Source organism: Acomys minous (genome assembly GCF_964271855.1).
Source record: "Acomys minous genome assembly, chromosome: 2".
NCBI classification, from domain to species: Eukaryota; Metazoa; Chordata; class Mammalia; order Rodentia; family Muridae; genus Acomys; species Acomys minous.
Genome location: NC_140484.1, coordinates 129,451,618 through 129,476,858, shown reverse-complemented (window position 1 = coordinate 129,476,858; position 25,241 = coordinate 129,451,618). Strand labels below are relative to the sequence as shown.

The following is a 25,241-nucleotide window of genomic DNA, read 5'->3' as shown; positions in this document are numbered from 1 at the left end:
TATATGTATATGTACACACACATATATACACACAAATATACACATATATGTATACACACATATGTATGTATATATACACACATACTCACATATATATGTATATATACACACATACACACACATATATGTATACACACATATATGTATATATATACACACACACATATATGTATATATACACACATACACACATACATATGTATATACACACACATACACATATATGTATATATACACACACATACACACATACATATGTATATACACACATACACATATATGTATATATACACACACACATATGTATACACACACATACACACATATATATGTATATACACACACACATACACACATATATATGTATACACACACACACATATATATGTATATACACACACATACATATACACATATATATGTATATACACACACATACATACACACATATATATGTATATATACACACACATATATATGTATATACACACACACATATATGCATATATATACATATCAATTCAATAGGTATCTCATAAGCCAAAGTATATTCCTAAAGCTCATCTTGTAAGCAGAAAGAAAACAAAGACAAAGGACATCAGAAGAGTAAACTAGTTAGAAATAAAGTGAACAGATCAGAGAACCAACAGAAGCAGAGAGACAAGGCAGATGAGGCCTGTGGCAGGGCGGTCTGCTAAGAACTCCTCAGCCCCCCCCCCATTGCCTTCCCTCACTGTTGCTATATACAGCACAGACAAAAGAACTCTAAGCTGCCTGTTCTCCTGCCTGGTCATGCCAGGGCATTAGCTGTGGTCCTCTAGCTTTCCCTCCCAGGAGTCTCCTAATCAATATTGAACTTGACATCAACCTGGTGTTGTTCTCCAGTGTTCTAGGCTACTGCCAGAACTAGTTATTCAAACAAAAGCAAAGGCAAAATGAAACCCACTTACACTTGGATCTGCTAAACTAAGGACACCCTGTGAGAAAAAGGAGATGTATGTTTAGAATGTAACACTGGGCTCTGTGGGAAGACTGATGAATATAATTTAAGAAAATAGTCTTAGGGGCTGGAGAGATGGCTCGGTGGTTAAGAGCACTGTCTGCTCTTCCAAAGGACCCGGGTTCAATTCCCAGCACCCACATGGCAGCTCACAACTGTCTGTAACTCCACCTTCTGACACCTTCACACTAATACACATAAAATAAAATTAAATAAATGAAAAAAAATAGTCTTGAAGCTAATGAAATGAAACAAGGGGGAGGCTCCAGATCCAGATGCTGAACCATACTTCTATAATGATTTTCTTACTGTGTGCTGAGGACCGTCTTCATTTTCCCGCATGTAGAAGGGCTTGAGTGCTGATGGATAGTTAACGACAAAGACTGGTGTGTTGCCACAGTGTTTCACCAGGTACTTCTCATGCTCAGTTTGTAAGTCAACACCCCACTGTAACGAGAAACAAGAAGACAGGGCTAAAATACACAGAGAAAAACAACCTGTCCCAGTCCCAAGGGCTTTCTCTCCTTGGGGCTCAGTGATGTGTGCAGCTGTCTGCCAAGGTTACACAGCTGACTAAACTAAAGGGAAATGCTTGCTAATAAGAATGGCCAAAGGCCTGGAAAGATGAAAGCTGAAATTGGTAGATAAACACTATTGTTTCTGTGTCCCGTCTCAGGGAGTAGCATTCAGCAAGGGCAGCACAGGCAGAAAAACAACATACTTTCCAAAGGGATAAAGCTGATGCAGAGTTACGGTTTTTATTAATACTGCCTACAGCTTCTCCCCTATTTACTGTTTCTAAATCTCAGGAAATTAAATGACAGTGGCAGTACCTCTAATGCTGGGCCTATCTTTGGTGAGATGGCTTTTCTCAGTGAATTTCTATTTTAATAAAAGTCAATTCATATTTAAGATGTTCTCTGATGAATATGTAATAACACTGTTTCGTCTATTTATTTAGTAAATACTACTGTGACTATTAAAGTCCAGGTGGCATATTAAGTACTGGATATGGTAGTAAGGAAACAACAAACAAACAAACAACAAACAAACCCCAAATGGTATCATTTTTGACTTCATGAAGCTTGGTAGGAAATATCAAAATAGAAATTACATAAAGAATTAATTGGCTTTAAAACCAACAAGCACTGCTGGCTGCAGGTGCAAACCTATGATGCCAGCCCTTGGGAGGTAGAGGCAAGATCAGCAGTTCAAGGTCATCCTCAACACAGGGAGTTTGAGGCCAGCTGGACTGCATGAGAGCCATCAAAGAAGCTCATCACTGATAAACTCTGCAAGAGCATCTAGCAAATGGAGACAGGGCTAGTGTAAAGGATTGTTTAGAGACATAGGTAGCACACCATGCTCCCTTACTATTCCCACGTGTTTGGCAATACCCTCCACCCCACAAACACTTTAAACAAGGAATTTAAGCAAGTTGCACAATTAGGTAAAACTACTTTAGACTCATTTTTTAAAAGAGTAATTTCTCCTACTTAAAATATAGATTGGCCTACATCTAACAGTTATGCATAAACAAAAATTATAAAATTGCCCCGATTTTTATAAAGATAAGTGAGGACATTCCAATTCTCCAGTCAAGGATATCTATTTGTATTATTTTTGTGTTGAAGTTAGTATGATTGCATTCTCAGTTGGCTGCAGAAATCACAGGAGTCTCCTCAGCTATGGACTGACAAGAGGCATTAGGTCTTCACCAAATGAGCACACAAATAAATGGAAGATAAAGCTGAGAAACCCTGTGTTGGGGGGGGGGGGTGTGTATGGGAGGGGGGGTCATTCCTGGACTCCAGCCAGGGAGGCAGTTCTGCTCAGTGAAGCTCTTCACCTCTCCCTCAGCTCCTCTAAACCCAAGCCTCCAATCTTAGCCCCTGCTGCAGCCACGCCCCCTCCAGTGGATCACACAGATCCCCACTTCCAACTCTACCCCAGCTCCCAGCCCCAGCAGGCTCTCCATGGGAACCCACAGGCCATTCCGGCCAGAGAAATAGGTAGGCATACTTTCACCTCTCTCTCTGCTCCTCCAAATCCAATCCCCAAGCCTCACCCTCAGCCTGTAGCAGACTACGTGCTGTGGCTTCTCCTCACTCTCTGCCTCATTCCGAGAGGACTAAGCAGATCGCAGTGGAACATGCTGCTTTCCTCTCTGCAGTGACCTGCTTGGTCCCACCTCCGGCCCACTCCCATTCCTACGTGCCAGCTCCCAATACCTAGAAACACATTTTGCGTGGACCGCTCAGTGGCCACACCTACCAGGATCCCGTAAGAGTCTTGTTCCGAGGAACAAAACACCCACCCAATTCTTGTCTAAGACCAGATATCATCACCAAGAATTACAATTTTCCCAAACCCGGATGGCTAATGCCAGTGTAAACACACAATCAATAACAGCCAGAGCAGCGTGCCTCCACTACAGCCCTGCAGCCCTGCCACAGCCGGCCGTGAGTGATTTAACACAGCCAAAGCTCACAACAAATGCCCTATGAATAAGACAGATGTCCTTAAAGAGGAAAGGGATAAATCCCTTAAAATTTTTTTATGAACATACAAACAAATAGCAGAAGGGTATGAGTAAAATAGCTCAAGACCTGAAAATGGAAACAGAATCAATATAGAAAACCCAAACTAGGGGAAATCTGGAAGTGAAAGATTTAGGAATGCAAACAGGAACCTCAGCGGTAAGGAAGCCTCACCAACAGAATACAAGAGATGGAAGCGAGAACCTCAGGCATCGAAGATACGTTAGAAGAAACGGTACGAAGATGATCTGACTAAAATTGCCAAATAGTGGGGGAGGCAGAGTCCTAACTGGGCATCTCTTGCCATCAAATGAAGCTTCCAGTACTGGGATCTGTACATCTGATTGAGTTGTTGGCCAAAGGGAACCCCCATACAACCCAGGGTATTGTCTAGACTGTAGACAAAATGATGGCAAAGCTCCACTGCTGCAGACAGCACCCACACAACTCATTGAACGTGGAGAAGTTGAGCTGGTGTATAGATAGAACTTTCACCCTTATGGTCTAGTATCTTCGGTACAGAAAGGTTCTTCTGAAAGCTATCAGGAAAGAGACACCAATCCAATCTTGAACCCTTGGACTGACAATGGTGTCCTGCCTGCAAGATATGATAGTTCAATGGTGGCACCAAGTTTGTGGGAGTAACCAACCAGTAGCTGACTTGACTGAAGGCTCACTCTTCAAGGCAGAACAATCCCTGACATTGCTCAAGTGACCAAAAACCTGAGACTTGATAGCCTAGGGACCAAGGGCAAAACCAAGTATTACTGGCCTAAAATAACCAGTAGGTAGCAACAAAATGACTCTTAATATGACGTTCTGTTATACTCATAGATCAGTGCCTTGCTTAGCCATCATCAAAGATGCAGATGGGAAGAAATACAGAAACCACAGCCAGATGTTCTACAAAGAATGAAAGACCTTGAAACACTCCATCAAATCTCTCCTCGCAGGCCTCAGGGAACCTTGCAGAAGAGGAAGGGGAAAGATTGTGGGAGACAGAAAAGATGGAGGGCATCAAGAAAACAAAGTACTCTAAGTCAACATGATCAAAGCTCATATGAACTCAGAAATTGGCACAGCATGCACAAGGTCTGCACCAGTCTTCCCTAGGTCCTCGGCATATGCATCATGGCGTCCAGTTTAGTGCTTTTATGGGATTCCTGAGCATGCAAGCGAACAAATGGGTCTCTGTTTCTTGTGCCTTCTCTTGGGCTCTTCTCCATTTGTTTGTTTTATCCAATTTCAATGTATGTACTAGTTTTTGTTTTATTTTATTATGCTTTATTATTATTATTATCCCTTAGAAACCTGTTTGTTTTATATTAGAGAGGCAGAAAAGGTACAGCTCCAGATAGAAGGGGAGGTGGGCTGAGGGCAACGGTCCTCACCGCCTGTAATCCCAGCACTCTGGGAGGCAGAAGCAGGTGAATCGCTGTGAGTTTGAGGCCAGCCTGGTCTACAAAGTGAGTTCAGGACAGCCAAGGCTACACAAAGAAATCCTGTCGCAGAAAACAAAACAAAAAGAAGAGGAGCTGGGTAGGAACTGAAAGGAGTAGAGGGAGGGGACACCATAATCAGGATATTATGTGAGGAAAAAAAAATTTTAGTTTCAGTAAGAGGAAAAAAGAAAAAGAAAACACTACCACAGTAGGTGGTGTGTGGTAGAATCAAACTGCAGTTCCAGTTGAGAATGTATTCTTGTTCTGAAGAAAAAAGGAGTCTGGCCACCGCCTGCTGCCCGTATCACAGAGACAGTCCTTGTACCCCAGCCCTTACTACTGGTCCCATGTTATCTGTTGCACTGTGCTCTGTTGGATCAGAATCTGATCTGTTGCAATGATGAGCAGCCATTCATAATAACTTTCATTAGCTACTAGGTATGTGTGCAGCAGTTTAATATGTTGCCAAAATATGTTTAATCCTATAACTTCTTTGTCTATCAGCTTTCAATATCATTTAGAATACACTTGTGAAAACACTGAACTAATAGTAATAGTCTATGATTATGATTTTTGTATTTGAACTTTCATCTTCCTAAGCTTGGTATAGTCCTTTAAAGCCTTTAATTACTTCTATTCCAAATGATAGGGTTCTCTTCTAAAGTCATTTTTCACCACCACACATGGTGGCATGCACCTTTAATCCCAGTACTTGAGAGGGAGGAGCAGGCAGATCTCTGTGAGTTCCAAGTCAGTTTGGTCTACATAATGAGTTCCTGGTCAGCCAGGCTCTGTAAAGAGACTTGTCTCAAAATTATTCTCAATCACATCCAACAAAAAAGTCACAAAGCCCATGCACAGATCCATAAACACATGTTACTAATAAAAGAAATAAATTTATTTAATTTTATTAAATTAAAGCTAAAGATGATAGGCAAACACACAGAGACATAGACAGACAGACAGACAGACAGACAGACACACACACACACACACACACACACGCACACGCGCACACACACACACACACACACACACACACGCACACACACACACATACACACACACACACACACACACACATACACACACACACACACACACACACACACACACACACACACACACACACGCACACTACCTTGGGTGTAAAGGTGAAGTTCTGGGATGCTTGCTTTAAGATCTCAATTGCTTCTGTATAAGAAATGCTGGAGAAAATGTAAAAGTAGAGAAAGATTAATATAGTGGAACTATTCTACAGTAGGCCGGCTTAAACTAGAAAAACAAAATCAATTCCAATATAATCTGTGTGGTCATAAATGAGCACAAGCAATCAGGAATTTGGACTGAGCTACCCTTAGGAAAGTGTGACCTGCATGAAGACAAGGGGCTGCTGAGTAACCCCACTCCTGACCGCATGCAATGTGCACCAAAGTTGCCTCAGAAAGCACTTTCTCAATATCCATGCCATACCAAAATTCTGCTAAAAGGTATGAAATATTGAGGCTCAAAGAGCAGAAGACTTTTCTGGAAGTTGCCGCTATTATTTATTCATCGAGCAAACGTGTGTCACAGCCGCTAGATACTAAGCATCGTTCTGGGTACTGGAGACACTATAAAAACAAAAAGCTCCCACCTTCTCGGAGACAAGAGGTATGTATGTGAGGAAGGGGGCAAAAATAAATAAATGAAACAGTGACAGGTAGAATTATAAAGAAAAATACAGTAAGAGAGGTGTCTGGGGAGCCATTTTAGAGAAGATGTTCAAGAAAGGACCCCCCTGAGTTGGTGACATTTAAATAGAAACCTGCATCAGAAAATGAAAAAAAAAAATTGAACTCTGGAAGTAACTGGGAGGAACATACTAGACAAAAAGAATACAAGTACAGGGCCTTCTGTTTGGAGCAGTTTGTCCCACTGAGGGAACAGAAAGGTCAGCGTGACTGGAGCACACAGACAAGGGGGAAAGTCCCAGGAAACTCAATGAGAACGGCAGTCGGATCATGAGCACCGCCTTGGGCCTTCGTAATATATTCTAAGATGGCAGAGAAAGCTAGCATTGGTTTCTCAGTAAGAAACTCTTGTGTCTAACATGGAAAACACCATGGCATGTGCACACACCTAAAGGCTGAAGTGGGAGAAGCAGCGCTTGAGCCCAGGAGTTCAAGGCTACTCAGAGCTACGAAGAGAGAGGTCGATGGTAAGAGAGGAGGATGATGGGGGGAGGAAAAGAAGGAAGAAAGGGAAGGAGGGAAAGAAGGGGAAGGGAAATAAAAGCACACAAATCTCCCGGCATGTTCCACAGCCACGGAATTAGTTTCCTCTCATGTGTTTTTAATTTTATGTTGTATTTATGAGCACCTGTGTGTATACGTGCACATCACATGTGTGCTGCTGCTCACGGAGGCCACAAGAAAGTGTTGGAACCTTTGGAACTGGGGTTACAGATGGCTGTGAGCCATCAGGTGTGTGCTGAGAATTGAACGTGGGTCCTTGTGCTCTGCACTTCTGAGAAATCTTCCCAGCCTTTCCTCTCAAATATTCTATTCACTGTTTCCACTTCTGTGTATCATATACACTTTTGTTTTACTCCAGATTGTATGCTACTGATCTTGTATTGTGATGAAAACTTGTTTTATTAGAAAAGGTATCATGTAGCCAAGGAGAGCTTCAATATACTATGTAGCTGAAGGTGTCCCTGCACCCCCAGTCCTCTTGCCTCTATTTCCTGGCACTGGGATCACAGGCATGCACCCCCACATACAGTTTTAGGTGATGCTGAGGGTTGGCCATGAGAGATAATTCTCATGCTTGAGAGAGAAGTTCTCTGCTGACTGAGCGACTTCATTTTTTGTTCTGTTTTTTGAGATAGGGTTTCTCAGTGTAGCCTTGGCTGTTCTGGAACTCAAAGATCCACCTTCCTCTGTCTCCCATGTGCTGGGATTAAAGATGAGCACCACTACTGACCAGCAAGAACTTCATTTTTTTAATTAAAACATAAAATTCCAATTGTAAATGTATATATGTAAATATATGTGTATCTATTTTAACTAGTTACCCATTAATGGTATTTCAGATGTTTCCAGTATTTTGCTACTATAAACCATGACTATACACACCTATCTAATGGACATGAGAAAATAGGATTATTAGATTAAACCTTGTAAGATTTGGGTATTCTGAGGTTACTGCCAAACTTAATGGCCCCTCTTTTCTGAGGTCATAAAAATGTACACAGACCAGTAGCATATGAACACACTGGTAGCACATGAACACATCAGTAGTGCATAAGCACATCAGTAGCATATGAACACGCCAGTAGCATATGAACACGCCAGTAGCATATGAACACGCCAGTAGCATATGAACACTCCAGTAGCAAATGAACACGCCAGTAGCATATGAACACGCCAGTAGCATATGAACACACTAGTAGCATATGAACACACTAGAAACATATGAACACACCGGTAGCATATGAACACATCAGTAGCATATGAACACACCAATAGCATATGAACACACCAGTAGCATATGAACACACAAGTAGCATATGAACACACCAATAGCATATGAACATGCCAGTAGCATATGAACACACCAGTAGCATATGAACACACTAGAAACATATGAACACACCAGTAGCATATGAACACACCAGTAGCATATGAACACACAAGTAGCATATGAACACACCAGTAGCATATGAACACATCAGTAGCACATGAACACATCAGTAGCATATGAACAAATTAATAGCACATGAGCACATCAGTAGCATATGAACACACCAGTAGCATATGAACACACTAGTAGCATATGAACACACCAGTAGCATATGAACATACCAGTAGCATATGAACACACCAGTAACATATGAACACACCAGTAGCATATGAACACGCCAGTACCATATGAACACATCAGTAGCATATGAACAAATCAATAGCACATGAGCACATCAGTAGCATATGAACACACCAGTAGCACATGAACACACCAGTAGCATATGAACACACCAGTAGCACATGAACACACCAGTAGCATATGAATACACCAGTAGCATATGAACACACCAGTAGCATATGAACACACAAGTAGCATATGAACACACAAGTAGCATATGAACACACCAGTTTTCTTGCAAATTGTAGGAAAAATACAACAATGGCATTTTGGATGATTGAAAAAGAATCAACAAAAGTTTCTGAAGGACCATCTACCCAGTTTAAACTTATGCTCTGAATTTCACACCTATACAAATTAACTGGAAAACGTCTTTACAGTACAAATATAGCCAGCTTCTCAAAGCCCTGCTTTGAGTGACAGACTTTGTTCTAAAATGAACATTCTACTCAAATTGTGCAATTTCTAAGGAAACAGTGGTGGCATTTGGTTGTAGGAGTAAGAATAATTTAAGAGTTGACTATTGTACGGAATATGAGCAACTTGCCGGAGATCCCCCATGTAAAACAAGAGGCTGCTCTGCTGACTCAGCTCCTGCTGCCAACGGCAGGACAGTATCTAACGCTCGCATGCTCACGTGTTCTGTCAGAATAAAAGAGAGGGGCGCTGAGTCCCTCCGACTCTTTAGTAATACCAATTGCTTCAGCTGAACAAGAACACGTGATTCCTTTTTGTAATGTTACAGAAACATTAAAAAATTGAGTATTTGTACATGTAAAATATTTTGCCTGCAGGTCTTTCCTTAGACAGTCTATTGTTCTAGTCCATCAATGACTTGGTAAGATCTACCAGTTACACTGAGCAATACTAAGAAGCAGTAGTTTTTATGCAGTTGTTACTGTTTCATTATTCTTAGTATTTCTTCTGGGGACGACAGCCTCCTCCATTCTCCCCGCCCCCACTCCCGCTTAATTAAAGCATGGCTTTCAAGTTCAGATTACAGCTCTGACACTGGGTACCCTGAATGGGCTTCTCGAAGCCTCTCTACTAAGTATGTTTCCTGATACCCACAAAGGAATATTTCTTTGCCTTTCCAGAAACTGTTTCCAAAGTGCTTGTGGAAAAAAAGGAAAGACACTGTAGTTTTCTTAGTTTGCTTTGGGGATCTAATCATACTTTTTGCTATTATAGGTACTCTAGAGGTGATATGGTAGACGTGTATGGCTTATTTGCAAATAGCATGTCATTTTATATAGGGCCTCCACCATGCAGAATTTAGTGTACATTGGGTTCTGGGAACAAATCTCCAGGAATACCAAGGGATTACTGTATAAGGTATGAATTTTAGTATTACAAATCATAATTAATATATTATCTTGCTATGATTAATTTATTTAATGACATATAGGTTATCAACTATGATATAAGTATAAGAGCAGCAAAAATAATTAAGAAACGGGTCTTGCTTCAAATCTGGTATGATAAACACAGAGATACATAAACAAAACTTATAACTCAATGTGATACAATAGTCAAATATGAGCAAAATTCAGAAAAATTATTATAATATCTACTTACATTAGGAAGTTGTTCTTTAGCATATGTTCTAGTCTGTCCTTGATAAGACAAAAGGGAACAAAATTTACATGTAATTATATTCATTATATATAATCAATATACCTAAAGAGCTATGTATTTGGCCGATCCACAAACTTACTACCTTCTGGCCAGGAGCTATGAATTTGTGACACAGTTCAACATCTTCAGGACAGTTGGCGAGAACCATCTCGGTGGAAGCCTTGAAGAGCTCCTCCATAACCTATGAGAAATGAGACACAATTGCCTGAGCAGCAGTTTTACACAAAAACCTTCAGGGCTTCAGAGTTTGAAAGACCTTCCGTTAGCTTCCAGCAGCTAAAAAATCTATTAAGCTTGTTAATCCCTGAATGTTTTACAGCAACTCAGATCAATATTGGTATTGAAATGAGTTGTCAAATGAACAGCTATCATTGACTGGTGTCTCTTTACATATTAATGAACTCACTTGCAGAATTAAGACAATCTTAGCATCTCATTGACAGGACTGTTGTGAGAATTATATAAAATAAGCTGGGGTATTAGCTTAGCTCCTAGTGCAGAGAAATAAACATGCCATTAGATTTTGTGAAGAGAGAACTATTTGCAAAGTGGTTGGGTCAGTCAATGGTAAAGAAAAGGAAACTTGAAAATTTGAGAAGCAACAACATGCATCTAAACAGTAATTGTATATACCTTTGTTTTTTAAAATATAAAAACAAATTAGTATATAAGAACTAATGCTACCAAGAATATCCCTGTAGGACTCATAGGAGACATGTTTTCCTTAAAAGGAAGTAGCAACTAGAATGGAAAATATGAAATATTTTATTTATTAGTTTACTTATTTATTTCTTTTGAGACAGGGTCTTACTATGTAGCCCTGGCTGGTCTGGAACTCACTATGTAGATCAGGTTGGTCTCGAACTCATAGAAAGTACTTGCATTATTAATGTTGCCACCACACCCAACTAAGAGTCTGAGTTTCGAAGTCACCAATAGTGTAAATAGCAACAACAGCTAATTTGGGGGAATAGAAAAACAAGTAGAATCCAAAAATGAAATAAGAGCACAGAAAAGTTGAAGGGAGTAGACAAAATCGAGTTAAGAGTTTCTAAGGGCTTTATATTCTAAGAAGAGAGATAGTTAACTGTCTACCATAATATAAAAATGTAAACTAGCAATATGAATAGGTGTGGTGGATGTAAACATGTTTTTGCTTTGATACCAAGTGTGGGATGTGAAACAGACTTGTGTGAGGGTGTGTGGTGTTTCTCCACTGGAAACAGACTCGTGAGAGAACAGGTGATGTTTGTCCACTAGAAGAGGAACTGCCTCTTGTAGGGGCCTGCTCTTGGCCAACTGATAAGGATCCTAGTATGGACTCTGAAAGGATGTGTGTGTGTGTGTGTGTGTGTGTGTGTGTGTGTGTGTGTGTGTACATGTATGTATGTATGTATGTATGTATGTATGTATGTATGTATGTATATGTCCCAAACAAGAGGCGGGGCTTTTTGGTCTTGGCTGTTTATCACTCCACTTGGAGATGCTCCTAGAGAGAACAGCTCCAGAAAATGCTTTGAGGTTCCGGATTCTGGCTGCTGCTCTGGGTTTTGGAGGCTGCAGTTGCAGTAACTTCTGCTAAACTGCTGGTTTGCTGTTTAACGGGGCTGCTGTGATCCTGCTGACCACACCAGCGGAATTGCTCCAAGGACCTGAATTGAAAAAGGTTTACTTATCCTGTTCCAATTAGCTTCTTTTCTCTCCTGTCTAAGGTAGGTGGGTTGGAAGGGAGGTATAAGCATTAAAGAACCCCAAATAAAGTAGGTTTTTAAAAGTTCAAAGCCTACAAATAGGACTGGGAATATGGCTTCTTTAGGAGAGTGGTTGCCTGGCTCCCTAGCATTGCATAAACTGGGCAGTGTGGCAGTGTGGCAGTGTGGCAGCAGCACACATGTAACCCTAGTCCTAGGGAGGCTGAGGCAGGGTCAAGAGGGTCTATCTACGCTATATAAGATCCTGCTTCAAGACCCTGAAAGCACCACACACAGAATGTGTACGTTCTAAAAGGAAAAGAGAGGCCGACCAAACCAGTGGGGAGGGAGTAGAGCCAGAGGCTTGAGAAAAGAGGAACAACCAGTGGTTAAAGGTCCGGCACTTCCAGCCTCTGTCACCTTCCGACACAGCCATACATGAGTGATTTACAAGGGTCACATCCTTAGTTACCAAGCAAAGCCCACACACATAGGAGGGAGAAGAGCAGCTGGAGGGCATGGTCCTTCCGTACCGTGAAGAACACAATCTTTGACCATCTGGGTTGTGTAACCGTTGTCTTATAAACTACGAATTTAATTTGAAGATGGAAATCCCTGCCTTTCATCCCAAACTTTCACACTAAGTTCTATAAACACAGCTGATGAAACAGAAACTACAGTGAGTGGTGGGTATAAGACTTTTGTTTTGTTGTTTTTGTTTTGCTTTTCTTTTTTTTTCCCAAGACAGGGTTCTCTGTGTAGCCTTAGCTGTCCTGGACTCACTTTGTAGACCAGGCTGGCCTCGAACTCACAGAGATCCGCCTGCCTCTGCCTTCCGAGTGCTGGGATTAAAGGCGTGCACCACCACGCCCGGCTATATAAGACACTTTTTTAAATTACTAAAATTGTCTTTAATAATTAATTACTTATAATTCATGAACGAAATTTCTTTTATAACATTCAGAGTTAAAACTTAAATGGACTGGAAGAAAAAGAGGTTACTTTTTCTCCCTTCAGGAAAAAGATTTATATTCTAATTGAATCATTCAATAGTATGTGCTCTGAGTACTGCTAGCAGAGTAACTTAAGTAGCAAACCTGTCAGCACATTTGTACCATGGTACCATGGTACAGGTCAGAGGACAACCTTCAGAAGCTGGTTCTCGGTTCCCACTGTGGTGTCCTGGGAGTGCGCTGAGGTCATCAGGATTCCATGGCCAAGGGCGTTTGTCCACTCTGAGCCATCTCATTGTGCTTAGTTGTTGTTGGCTTCAGGAGTCAACACTGAGACTCAAAACACTAGTCAGAGGTCTTCTTGTGCAGTTATGAAGGAAACTGCCTCAAAGGGGTCTTCCTTCTTTCCTTTTTTTTCTTTTCTTTTTCTTTCTTTCTTTCTTTCTTTCTTTCTTCCTTCTTTTCTTTCTTTCTTTCTTTTGAGACAGGGTCTTTCTACGTAGTTCTGGCAGTACTAGAGCTTGCTATGTAGACCAGGATGGCCACAAACACACTCAGCTCTTCTTACCTCTGCCTTCCAAGAGCTGGGATCAAATGTGTATATGCTGCCATATCCTGTGAACTGTGGATACTTTTATTGTCTTAAGATTTTATTTTTATGGTAAGTCTTGTTTTGTCTTTTTAGAATCAGCCTCACTTTGTAGCTTAGGCTAGCCTGGATCTTATAATCCTTCTCCTTCTGCCTCCCAAGTCAAGGATTGTAGATATGTGCTACCCTACCCAATTCAAAATTGGAAAATTAATGTTCACCAAAGCTAAAACCCTTTTTCTCTGGGAATGGTAGTGCTAAGGGAGCTAAAAAACAAAACAAAACAAAACAAAACAAACTGCCAAAATTGGAAAAAATATTTACAAATTATATACCTGGAGAAAGATTTACATTTGAAAATGAAGAAATTTCAAAGTTCCACAACACAGGGCCGGGTGTGGTGAAGCACACCTCTCCAGCATTCAGGAGGTAGACAGCGGCATAAGTCTGGAATTCAAGGCTATCAGAGCTACATGGTGATACCCTGCCTCAAAAAACCAAAACAGTCTTAGCTCAGCAACAAGAAAACAAACAACTCAACTAAAGAAATTAATGGCTAATAGGCAGATGCACAGATGTTTAACATAGAGAACCTCAAGAGACATCGGGGAAATACAGAATCCCATGCTGATGCCTAGCTAACAGAATCACACGTGCTCATTCATTCTCTGTGTGAGCATGTGTGTGTGTGTGTGTGTGTGTGTGTGTGTGTGTGTGTGTTCGTGAGTGTGTATCTGTCTAGCTCTCTCACAGACTCACGTACACAGCACATCCTTGACTAAGTACTGGTGATGAGCAGACAAACTGGCTTTTGTATATAACTTGTAAGAATACAACATGATGCAATCACTTTGTATACCAGACAAATTCCTGAAAAAAAAAAATTAAACAGCAAACTCGGATCTCATCACCTCACTCCTTAGACCTTACCAAAGAGAGATGAAAACCATGTTCACACAGAACCTGCACTGAAGGTTTATGGCAACTTTCTTCACTGCTTTCAAAGACTGGACTAAACCAAACGTTCTCCGGTACCAATGGCGAACGAGACAACGGGAGAATTTGATATCTAGTACAGTAAGCTGCAGAAGACAGAGTCAGATATGCACACACTACTAAAGTTCACATGACAGTCTGCAAAGGGCAAATTACTTAAGAGAGACAGGGCAGATTAGCAGCTGGCGTGGGAGGAGTTAGAATGCAAGGCAGCAACAAGTCAGAGTTGTTTTGTAATAGCAAAATTGCCCTATATTTTGACTGCAGTCATAGTAACAGAGGTAGATACATGCCTTAAAACTTAAAAGTTTACATGAATATGATGCTACTAAAACAGGCATAAATCAAAGCTGTCATGGGAAGCCACTGTGTGCTTCTCAGAGTGTCACTAGAATTGCCTTCTGTCCCAGGCACATCTCTTCTGAAGCCACTGGACACACAACTACTCATCTCTTCGGCATTGTCTGACCTTGTTTATTACTCCCACACTGGTTTTGAAATGTAGATGAGATAATATGAGCAGAAGTATCTTAGAGTGGTAATGCCCTGGATAAAATGACTGCTGTTATGGTTCACACTGGTCTTGGACATTTATCATTAGTGCTTAAACTCCACCAGCTAAAATATCTTTAAACAACCTCAATAACACAGAATGAATGAGTGTGAGGAAAACAGAGAGTGGAATAATGATACACTTCAAATATGTTTTAAATTTTGTTATGTTTAAAATATTCAAAAATATTTTAAAAGGTTTATTTTTTATTTTACATGGGTGTTTCATTTCTATGTATGACTATGTACCATATGTACTCCTGGTCCCTGTGAGAGGCCAGGAGAAGGCATCAGATTCCCTAGAACTGTAGTTAAAGATGGTTGTGAGCTGCCATGTGGGTGCTGAGAATCAAACCCAGGCCCCTTTGGAAGAGCAGCCAGTGTCTTAACCACAGAACCATATCCAGCCCCTATGATTACATTTTACTGGTTAACTTTGTGATACCATGCTACTACTGCGAAGGCCAGAGTGGGAATCAGTTCTTTCCTTCCACCCCATGGGTCCCAGGGGTCAAAGAGTCACCAGGCTTGGTAGCAATTACCTTTACCCACTGTATGGAAATCTAGAAATGAATTCTGTTTACATTTACCACAGTGGTATTTACTTATCCATTTCTCAATGTTCTTATGGGAAAAAAGAACTTGAGGAAATATAAGTATTTTGCAATCCTGTCATATTGCCACATTACCATCATAACCTTTCCCTTTGGTATGCATGTTGAGGTAGTAGAAATGCAGGGGAGGCAGATATGGGGAGGCCTGAGAGTTCTTTTCCCTCCCATGCTCTCAGTAACTAAGGGAAGAAAAAACACTGGGTGGTGGGCTCAGAAAAAGCTGCTTAAGGAATGCATCTTGTCCTTTAAGGCTCAGCGCCTATCTCCATACAGTCGGCAACAACATTCTGAACTAGATAATTCTTCAGGGGAAGGGAACTCATTCTGTGAATGACAGGACGGTGCACGGCATCTTTGTCTTTAGGCATCACATGCCGGCAGTAATCACTCTGCCCATCGCCGCCTACTCCTTGTAGGGATGAGGAGAAATGTCCCACAGGTGATACTGATCTAAACAATCAGCGGAAGGCATCACATACATGGCCGACTACACTGTCTGGCAGTACTAATTGCTGATGGACTCTTCAGGAACTCCCAGCCCAAAGGCACTGTCTTACTCCAGGTTGTGCTTCTTTGTGGCTAGCTAACCAGGCCAAACTAACTGGTCGATAGGGGGAAAAGCACAAAAGCCCGCCCCCGCCCTCCGTTCTCCTAAGAAGTTATTTCTAGCTCCTAACTTCCTCAGAGTAAAGGTAGCTATTTCTGTAAATGTACCACAGTTCAACTTTCCCCCCTACTCAGAGCCTTTCCTTACAGGAGGTGTTCTCAAGAGCATTCCTAAAGCCTCACACAGCAGGGGCTGGCGGCAGCTGCTGTTCTTGCCTGAGTTTGATTCTTGGTAACTCACAAGGTTGTTTACAAACTGTCTGCAACTCTAGGTTCAGCAGCTCTCACACCCTATTCTGGCTTCTGCAGGCACCATACACACATGTGGTGCATATACACACAAGTAAAACACTTATACACATAAAATAAAATAAATTTAAAACCAAAACTCTGGGGTGGAGAGATGGCTCAGTGGTTATTTACTGAAGACCCGGGTTCAGTTCCCAGCACCCAGGATGGATGCATTATCAGCTGCCTGCACCTCGAGCTCCAGGGTGGCTCTAACACCTCTGGCCTCGCTGGGTATTCACTCGCATTCTCTCTCGTTTCCTTCTTACTTCTCTCTGTCTCTGTCTCTTTCTCTCTTATACACAATTTCAGGAAAAAAAAAAAAAAAGAAAGAAAGAAAGTAAAGAAAAGAACTCTGGTGGCAAGAAACCGTCACAGAGTTTACTAGAAAAGGACAGGGCCATTTGGTCAAGGCTCTATTCAACCTGTGGTGCCTATGCTTTGAAACGACCAAGTACTTGGTGAATAGGAGAATAAGATATACAATGAGTAGAAAGTAAAGCTAACAAGAATTACTAAATTAGAGACAGTTATAAATACAAACTAAGAGAGGGATTTTAATTATAAATTTAATTATAAAATTATAAATACAAACTAAGAGAGAATTTAAAATAGTAACAGTTAATTATTTCTGGGTAATTACTAAGTATCAATCAGACAGACAGACAGACAGACACACATACACACACCTCTGGGTAATTCTCAACTGCTCCATGAAGCAGGAATTAAGGCATACTAATTAAAGAGGTTGCTATTTTTTTCCACCCCCATGAATCTCTATAATGCAGAAGCACAATAATGTCAGGGATTCTTGAAAATGGCAAACTGTATACCTACCTGCATGAGCTCCTGCAGGCTTTCAACAAAAGAAATCTCTGCTTCAACCATGTAAAATTCAGCCAGGTGTCTCCGGCTCTGAGAGTTCTCAGCTCGGAATGTTGGCCCAAAGGTAAATACTTGGGTAAAAGCTCTGCAATTCAAGATTAAGAATATAAAAATAGGATACACATGAGTCATTGTAAGTATTTAAAATACCCTCAGCTCTCAAGAAAAAAAAATCTTTTGCATCTATGCTGTGCCCACAAACCCACACGTATTAGCTGCTCTCCTTCTGTAGTGGGGGATAATAATAGTTTCATTAAAAAATGGTACATTTATAGAAACCATCATATCCCAAAGGAATCTGCAACTGCTTTATAAACCCTATGGTTTTCTAAATATAGAAATATAACCACTTCTGGGTGCACTCTACTGCAGCTGCCTTAAACAGTAGCAACTACATTTCAGAGCAATCAAGAATAAAGTAAAGGAAAAATTTCACAGCCCAAGCAACAGGATTGAGTTAATAACAACGAAAACTAAAATTCCATGTGGATAAGGTATGTTTAACTTATTTTTAAATACACACACACACACACACACACACACACACACACACACACACACACATACACGTCATAAACATGTAACATCCCCCGTAGACAAAGGTTATTAAATGCAAATCTCAGTACCAGGTATAGGATGCCTCCCTATGAGCTGGTGATCAAGGGAGCCCCAGAGGCCTCCAGAACAACACAGGTTATTGCCACTGCTTCTGGTTGCCCACCACAATTAGTCTGTAAGACCCTACTGTCAATGACACAGCACACTTTAGTTGCAAGGACACAGAGAAATCAAGCTGGAACTGACTTGAAAACTTCCTTCTTGATAACTAGTTTTCACAGTGCTAGGTGGTGCTGTGTGAGCCACGGGGTAGGGGTGGAGGGTGGGGAGAGGGCGGGGAGCATCGATGGTCTCACTCAGCACTGGACCCTGAATGTTCAATACAGATCTGCTAGGCAAGATGTGACCAACTCCTGGCACAACAGTGGTATGAAGGCTATGGGGGTAACCAAACGCTTTCTGACTGGATCTCAGGCCTACTCCACAGGAATCAGTTCATGCCTTGTACTGTAAACCTGGCCAGGCCAGATTTGGAAGGTCATAGACCCTAAGGGGGAACCTGCTATTATTGTTTTGCTAAATAAACATGTTGTTAAACCACTTCCTAAATCTTTATGTTTACACCCAATGATTAGTGCGCTATTTTTAATCTCTACCAGAAAAGCCCTTTTTTTCTGCTGTGGGCCATATACAGAGACTTAACTAGTCAAAGCGCTCAGAAAAAGTGACTGTTGAGTGCTCATTCCTGAGTGGGACAACCCAACCAGAAGGCTTAGGGGTCATCAAAGACGTGGCAAGAATTTAAGAGCCAGATGATAGAAAGGAATGCTGTAAATTTCTGTCTTCTGGGTACAACATGACCACTCTAGCTATGGTCAAGATCAGCAGGCAAAACAATTGAGATGTAATATGAATAAATTAATGAAAAAAACATATATAAAATAAATATAAAATATAATTTAAAAAAAAGGATCAGCAGGCAATACTAGTTGGACTCATTGGGTTACACACACCGACAGTGAGAGTAAGAGAGAATAAGAGAGGGGGGGATATGTTGGGGGTCTTCCTCAAAAGAGTGAGGTGAGAGTTGGGTGTGGGTATGATCAAGACATACTATTACATGTATGAAACTGTCAAAGAATAAATAAAAGATAATCTAAGAATAATAACCATTCATTAAGGCCTACTTAAATCCTTTACAACTTGCCTCTTTTACATCTATTTATTTTTGTTTTATGTGCATTGGTGTTTTGCCTGTATGTACGTCTGTATGAGGGTGTCAAATCTTGGAGTTACAACTGCCACATGGGCCTGGAAACTGAACTCAGATCTTCTAGAAGAGCAGTCAGTGTTCTTAACTGCTGGGCCATCTCGCCAGCCTCCGCCTGTATCTTTTAATTGACACTAAATTTGGAGTTAGGAAAGAGTTTTGAAGAATTATCTACTGCCTCAATTTCAAAAAGGAACACAACTATTTACTTTTAAGTTTATCTGTCTATCTATCTATTCACTTTATCTATCTATTCACTGTCTGTCTGTCTGTCTGTCTATCTATCTATCATCTCTATCCACTTTACACCCTGATAGTAACCCCATCCCTCCTCACGCCCAGTCCCCCCCCTCCCTCCCCTATCCCTCAGAAAAGGGGAGCCCCCTTTCCCATCCACCCCAGCTTATCAAGTTGTATCAGGTCTGAGCAGGAATACAACTACTTAAATGGGGGGGGTTTCCTGATTTTTAAATTCTTCCTAGAAGTAGATGCTGCAGCTTCATTCTTTAATCTGTATAGTTTCCCTTATATTCATTCAAGGCATATAAATTAAGGATGAATATTTCTTAAGAATTTAATTTTATATTTTGTTTTTTTAACAAATGGTTTAAGGATGCTTATCTGTGATCTCGGACTTACTTTGTCATGGTCAGTACACTCACTATAGAAAATATTTGAATTTAGAAATATATGCCAAATTTCCTCCAAGGTTTTTGGGGAAATTAGAAGTATAATAATTGTAATAGAGGCCTACAATGTTTTTTCGTTCTCTCAAAAGGCCTTTTCAATTGGTCAGAAGCTTAGAAATGTACATTTTGATTCTGCAGTCACTTTCCTAAGACCAAAATCAGTAAACCTCTGAGGAGAACATTAGCATTTCACGGAAAAGTAAAGAGAAAAAAATTATATTTTTAGTTACCTCTCTACCACGATTCAGATTCAGACCTGCCTACTGGAATCTTCCTAAGAGGACTAAACCTACCATGTGCAAGAGGAACAATCCTCGTTTTAAAAAAGTTTCCCCAGCTCTGCTAATCTATTAGTCACTATGCCAGACTTCCCTTCCTCCACCCCTTACTGGCAACAGGCCCACTACCATTTTGATTACAAAATTTACTTGCTTACACTTTGCAAAAACACTCTAAAATCTAGTGACTCATCTTCCCAGTAGCTGCCAGTATAAACCTTTGTCTTTTGCTTGGAAAATACGTGTTCTTTTGTTTTGTTCCTACTGTTTGAGGCAGGTCTCCTTATGCAGCCCAAGCTGGCACTGAACTCTCAAAATCCTAAGCACAGCCTCCCAAGTGATGAGATTATAAGCATGTATCAAGCATGCCCAATAAATACTTTTTGAGTAGTGTTGGCTTTCTGTCTTCCTCTGATTCCAAACTGCTATGAGTTCTTAAAAGTTAAATCTGACTATGTCAGTAGTCTTTAAAAATCTTCAACAACTCTATCTCCAGAAGGATAAATGTAAGCTCCTAGTCTCTCCCCACGCAGCTTTTTTCTCCAGCTCTCTGAAGGCCTCTCCTTCCCTCATACGTCCCTGAGCCTCACGTCTCTGCGTAGAATATTCTCTCTTCCACCCTGTTCTTCTCTAAGTACAAATTCCCACAAAACCTTCAAAAACTGCCCTAAATATAATTTCATTTTTGAAAATGTATAATCCCTCCCCCAAATCATTTCCCTCTTATCTAGTACTATAACACTTTATTTATATATTATTATATAAAGTGTCTCACTTTGATATGTAATTAGTTTTTAAAAATCCCCCTCTCCCACAGCAAGCTATGAAAATTTCCAGAGCACGAATCATGTTTTATTCATGTTTGCGTCTCCAGTGCCTAGTTAAAACAGGTGCCCACAGTGAATGAATGAGCACTAATGATGATGACAGGCTTCCTTGGCATCAGCTGGAGAGGCACACATCCTTATACAGAAACGTGACAAAGAGCAAAAACACTCAGATGCTTTTTCAGGCTGCTACTTAGTACCTAAACTGGATACTGAAATAGGTATCTAAAATTGGGTCAAATAATGTTCCAAGCATCTATCCAAATTGTAAACGCTGAGTTTCCAGTTTAGGGCTATGCTCTCTGGGACAGGATGCCAATAGTATCCATTTTTTAAAAACGGTAATTCTGGTAAGTCTTACAAGGATATATTGTATAAGCACAAATGTTAACATTCCAGTGTACCTTGGTGAACATTTCATAAATTCACAGGCAGGAAAGCTGAAATTTACTTTGGAAGTTCTGAAATATAAGTTTGTTACTCAAAAGATACATGCTATTTATGTTAAAGAATTAGGTACAAACAACCCTAATTTTAAACCAAAACTCCAAATGCAAATCACAAGGGCAACTGCCTCTTGCATGGCAATCCTATGTAGGATGCTACGGAATGGGTAGTGGCGGTTGTTTATTTATTTATCTGAGGTAAGGACTTATATATCCTAGCTTGGCCTCAAATTTCTTATGTAGTTGAGGCTTGGTATGGATTTCTATAGTATTTTGCAGTAATTTTGTTTCTGGATCCGCATGAAAACATTCATTTTAATTTATTCCTCCCCCCCCCCCCCCCGCCTTCCACAGCCATGAAGCCATTTGCAGCAAGGCTTAAAAACTGCTTCCTTCTCTGTAACCAAGCTGCCTTTTGGTTACATCAAGTATAGCAAAACTTAAACCAACCAACATTTAAATAAAGCCAAAGAACAAGGACAATTTCTAAAATAAGGTACAAAACCAAGTGAAAGGCCAGCACACCTCTGAGAAGAGGCCAGCAGAAAACACTTAGCACTAAAAACCATTATCATGCCAAATTATGAGGAGATGAGAACTGTGTAAGGGCAGCCATGAGCTTAGAGTAGACGTTTACGATAACAAAGTACATCCAATACACACCAATCCAGGTAGCTGTAAAAATGGTTTCTGGGGGAGAAAAAGTAAAATTACAGACAGTTCTAGAGAGGTCAGTCTCTCATGTGGACTTTCCAGAAGCCCTCAAGTTGCTAAGTAGTTTCATAGTTAGAAAGAAAACAGGATTTTATTCTTCAGCTGGAGAACTTAATCGGCATGAGACAGGCCAGTCAACACCCCTAATAACCTCCAACCTCCATACCACCCCCTACTGTCAGTTCAGTACACGTTCACTGACCTGCAGTGAAATCACAGGCAGCTTTACATTGGCCTTTAAAACAGGCATTGCTAAGCGTTTCCCCCACCTCCGAAAGCGACTGGTAACTGCACCACTCCGAAAGCACCTATCTCAGCTGTCTGGTTAACAGTTTGGATGAGAGAAAGTGACTGCCAGCTGCCCGCTGCCTGCCTGAATATGTGGCAACTGTGGAAGTTAAGGTAAGACAGCAGAAAATCAAGGCCTGCCTGAGCTACAGAGCAAGTTTAAGGGTAGCCAGGGCAACTTATTGAGTCTAAAATAAAAAGTTAGAAAAAAATGCATGAGGACCTAAGTTCAATTTTCAGCACTGCAGAAAGGTAACCTATTTTACTATCTTTTGTCCAGAGCATTATGAATGCTGTAATGTATTTTGTCATTCATTATTGATGCATACCTAAGAGAAGATTCCAGACACTTCTTTTTCAGTTTTCTCCAATTACTTTATCTTGCACGTGTAGAAGGTATAAAGTATAGCCCCATCATTTCAACATGCCAGACGATTTAAGGAAACACTGTTTTTCTGGGGCTAGAGAGATGGCTCAGTGGTTCTTCCAGAGAACCCAGTTTCAATTCCCAGCACTCACAGGGCAGCTCACAACTGTCTAAAACTCCAGTTTCAGGAGTTCCGACACCCTCATACAGACATACAGATAGGTAAAACACCAAAACATATAAAATAAAAATAAATAAATTATATTAAAAACACATTTTTAAAAAGACTCCTTTCTGGAACCTAAAAGCTCTTCTATACCATCACTGTTACATATCAAAGTTTTATGGGCCAGTGTGGAGGCACAGGCCTGAGTTTCATCCCCATCAACACCCATAACCTGTCTTCTGCATGTGTGTGCACACATGCATTGTACAAATATGGACATATGCACAATAAATAAATGTCACAAAAGACTCACTTTTTAACATGTCTTTAATATTTTACTTGGAACAAAATTTGAGACCTAGGCAAAGCTTAATTTTTATCATACAGTGAGGAACAACACACTGCTGGCAACAACACTGCTGCAAGGGCTGCGGTGCTAACTCCTCTCTGACATGGATTAAAAAGGACATCCCAGTAAAAGGACCATGGGGCTCTTATGTAACAGACAGCAAAGAGCAGGCCAGTGCAAGGAGATTGGTAAGGGACGAGGTCAAGGTGGTGGCAAGCAGCCAGAACACGAAGACCCTTCCCTGCACGCCATGATAAGGGATACACGCTCTTACTGCTTCTCTAAACATTCCATTTGTCTGAAATAGCTAACACTGTATTCTCTGGGTTTTCCTCCTCCTTACCTGGCCTCTGTTCCTGCCTCTCTTACCATGCTACTTATTCTATCTGTTTATTAAATGCTAACATTCACCAGAGCTTAGTCCTGAATGTCACCTTCTTTGCAATACTGACACTGAAACTTAGGGGGCTGGCATATTAGGTAAGTACTCTATCCCAGCCCTAGACTTTCTTCTTTCCTCACTCTGCCTTACATGATCTCCCTCAGCCAACAATTTCAATTAATTACCTACAATTGACAATCCTACACTTTCTGTACGGGTCTTTTCTCTAAGGTCCAGATGCATGTATCCATCCACTTCATTGAATATTTCTTATTTATTTTTTTACAAAATTGTGTTAAGATACGAAGATCTATACCAATGTAACATTTTTTGCATATTAATGTTCTTCACTCTCAAATTAGATTCATTAATCTACCCTTTTACTTATCAATCCTATAACTGACTCCTTTAAAATAATAACAAACATCTATTACCCACAGAATGACCAAAAACCATCCATCCCCCCATGGGAATGGGATGCAGTTTTCTTAAATTGCTTCCGGCTGATTTGGAATGCAGTTTTTCTTTTTGGATGCCCAAGAAAATTGGAGTACTGTCCAGTCTTAGGAAAGTCAGCTGTGAATTTTGCTGTCCAATCTCTGCATGCTGCGAAAGTTCAGAGCTTAACTGAAGTCCTGACTGAAACAGTCTGTGATGCTGGACAATCTAGATAGTCTTGAAATTGTGCTGGATGTAGATTTTTGAGGAAACAGTTATTGAGATAGTCTATGAGGTAGGGATCACCTGGGCTACTTGTCTTGTTTAGAAAAATTTTTAATCAATAAATCATTATTTAATCTATCTTGGGGAGATATTATATTCCCCTTTTCTTTTATGACCATCTTTAAAAAGTTATTGTTAGGTCTTTTCATAATTGTTCGACCTATAGGATTACAAGTTGTATCTGTGACAGGTTTTATGTCATAGTGTCTAAAAAAGTACTTGCTGAAACACCATCAGCCATAATTGGTAAAGGCATCTCTGAGACAGTCACCACCTTAGAATCATGCTCTCCAGAATTTAGGGCAAAAGCCCACTGGAATTCTGAATATGAAACTATGTCATGGTACATATATTTCAATTCTCCAAACTCTGTAAAATAGAGCATATAAGCCATTGTATGGCCTTGTTCTAAGGCAACACCAAGCAGAATCTGTATTTCTACGTTAGCATATAGACCTCTATCAGTAGTTGAATCGTGACAATA

The 25,241-nt window shown here is 40.6% G+C and overlaps 1 protein-coding gene across 6 annotated transcripts in view; it reads right to left on the bottom strand.

Annotated features, from left to right (window-relative positions):
- Positions 1 to 25,241, bottom strand: part of NARS2 (asparaginyl-tRNA synthetase 2, mitochondrial) — a 112,503-nt gene that overhangs the window by 34,300 nt on the left and 52,962 nt on the right. For 5 of the 6 annotated variants that reach the window (XR_014777594.1, XR_014777595.1, XR_014777596.1 and 2 more), the window contains 5 exons: positions 17,653 to 17,785; positions 10,609 to 10,707; positions 10,467 to 10,504; positions 6,124 to 6,190; positions 1,310 to 1,447 (listed from right to left, as the gene is read on the bottom strand). Coding sequence is in view for 3 of the 6 variants with exons in the window: in XM_084774181.1 (XP_084630307.1) it covers positions 1,310 to 1,447; positions 6,124 to 6,190; positions 10,467 to 10,504; positions 10,609 to 10,707; positions 17,653 to 17,785 (475 nt within the window). In the remaining 3 variants the exon portion in view is untranslated. The remainder of the gene's footprint in view (positions 1 to 1,309; positions 1,448 to 6,123; positions 6,191 to 10,466; positions 10,505 to 10,608; positions 10,708 to 17,652; positions 17,786 to 25,241) is intronic. The other variant, XM_084774183.1, reaches the window with a different exon arrangement.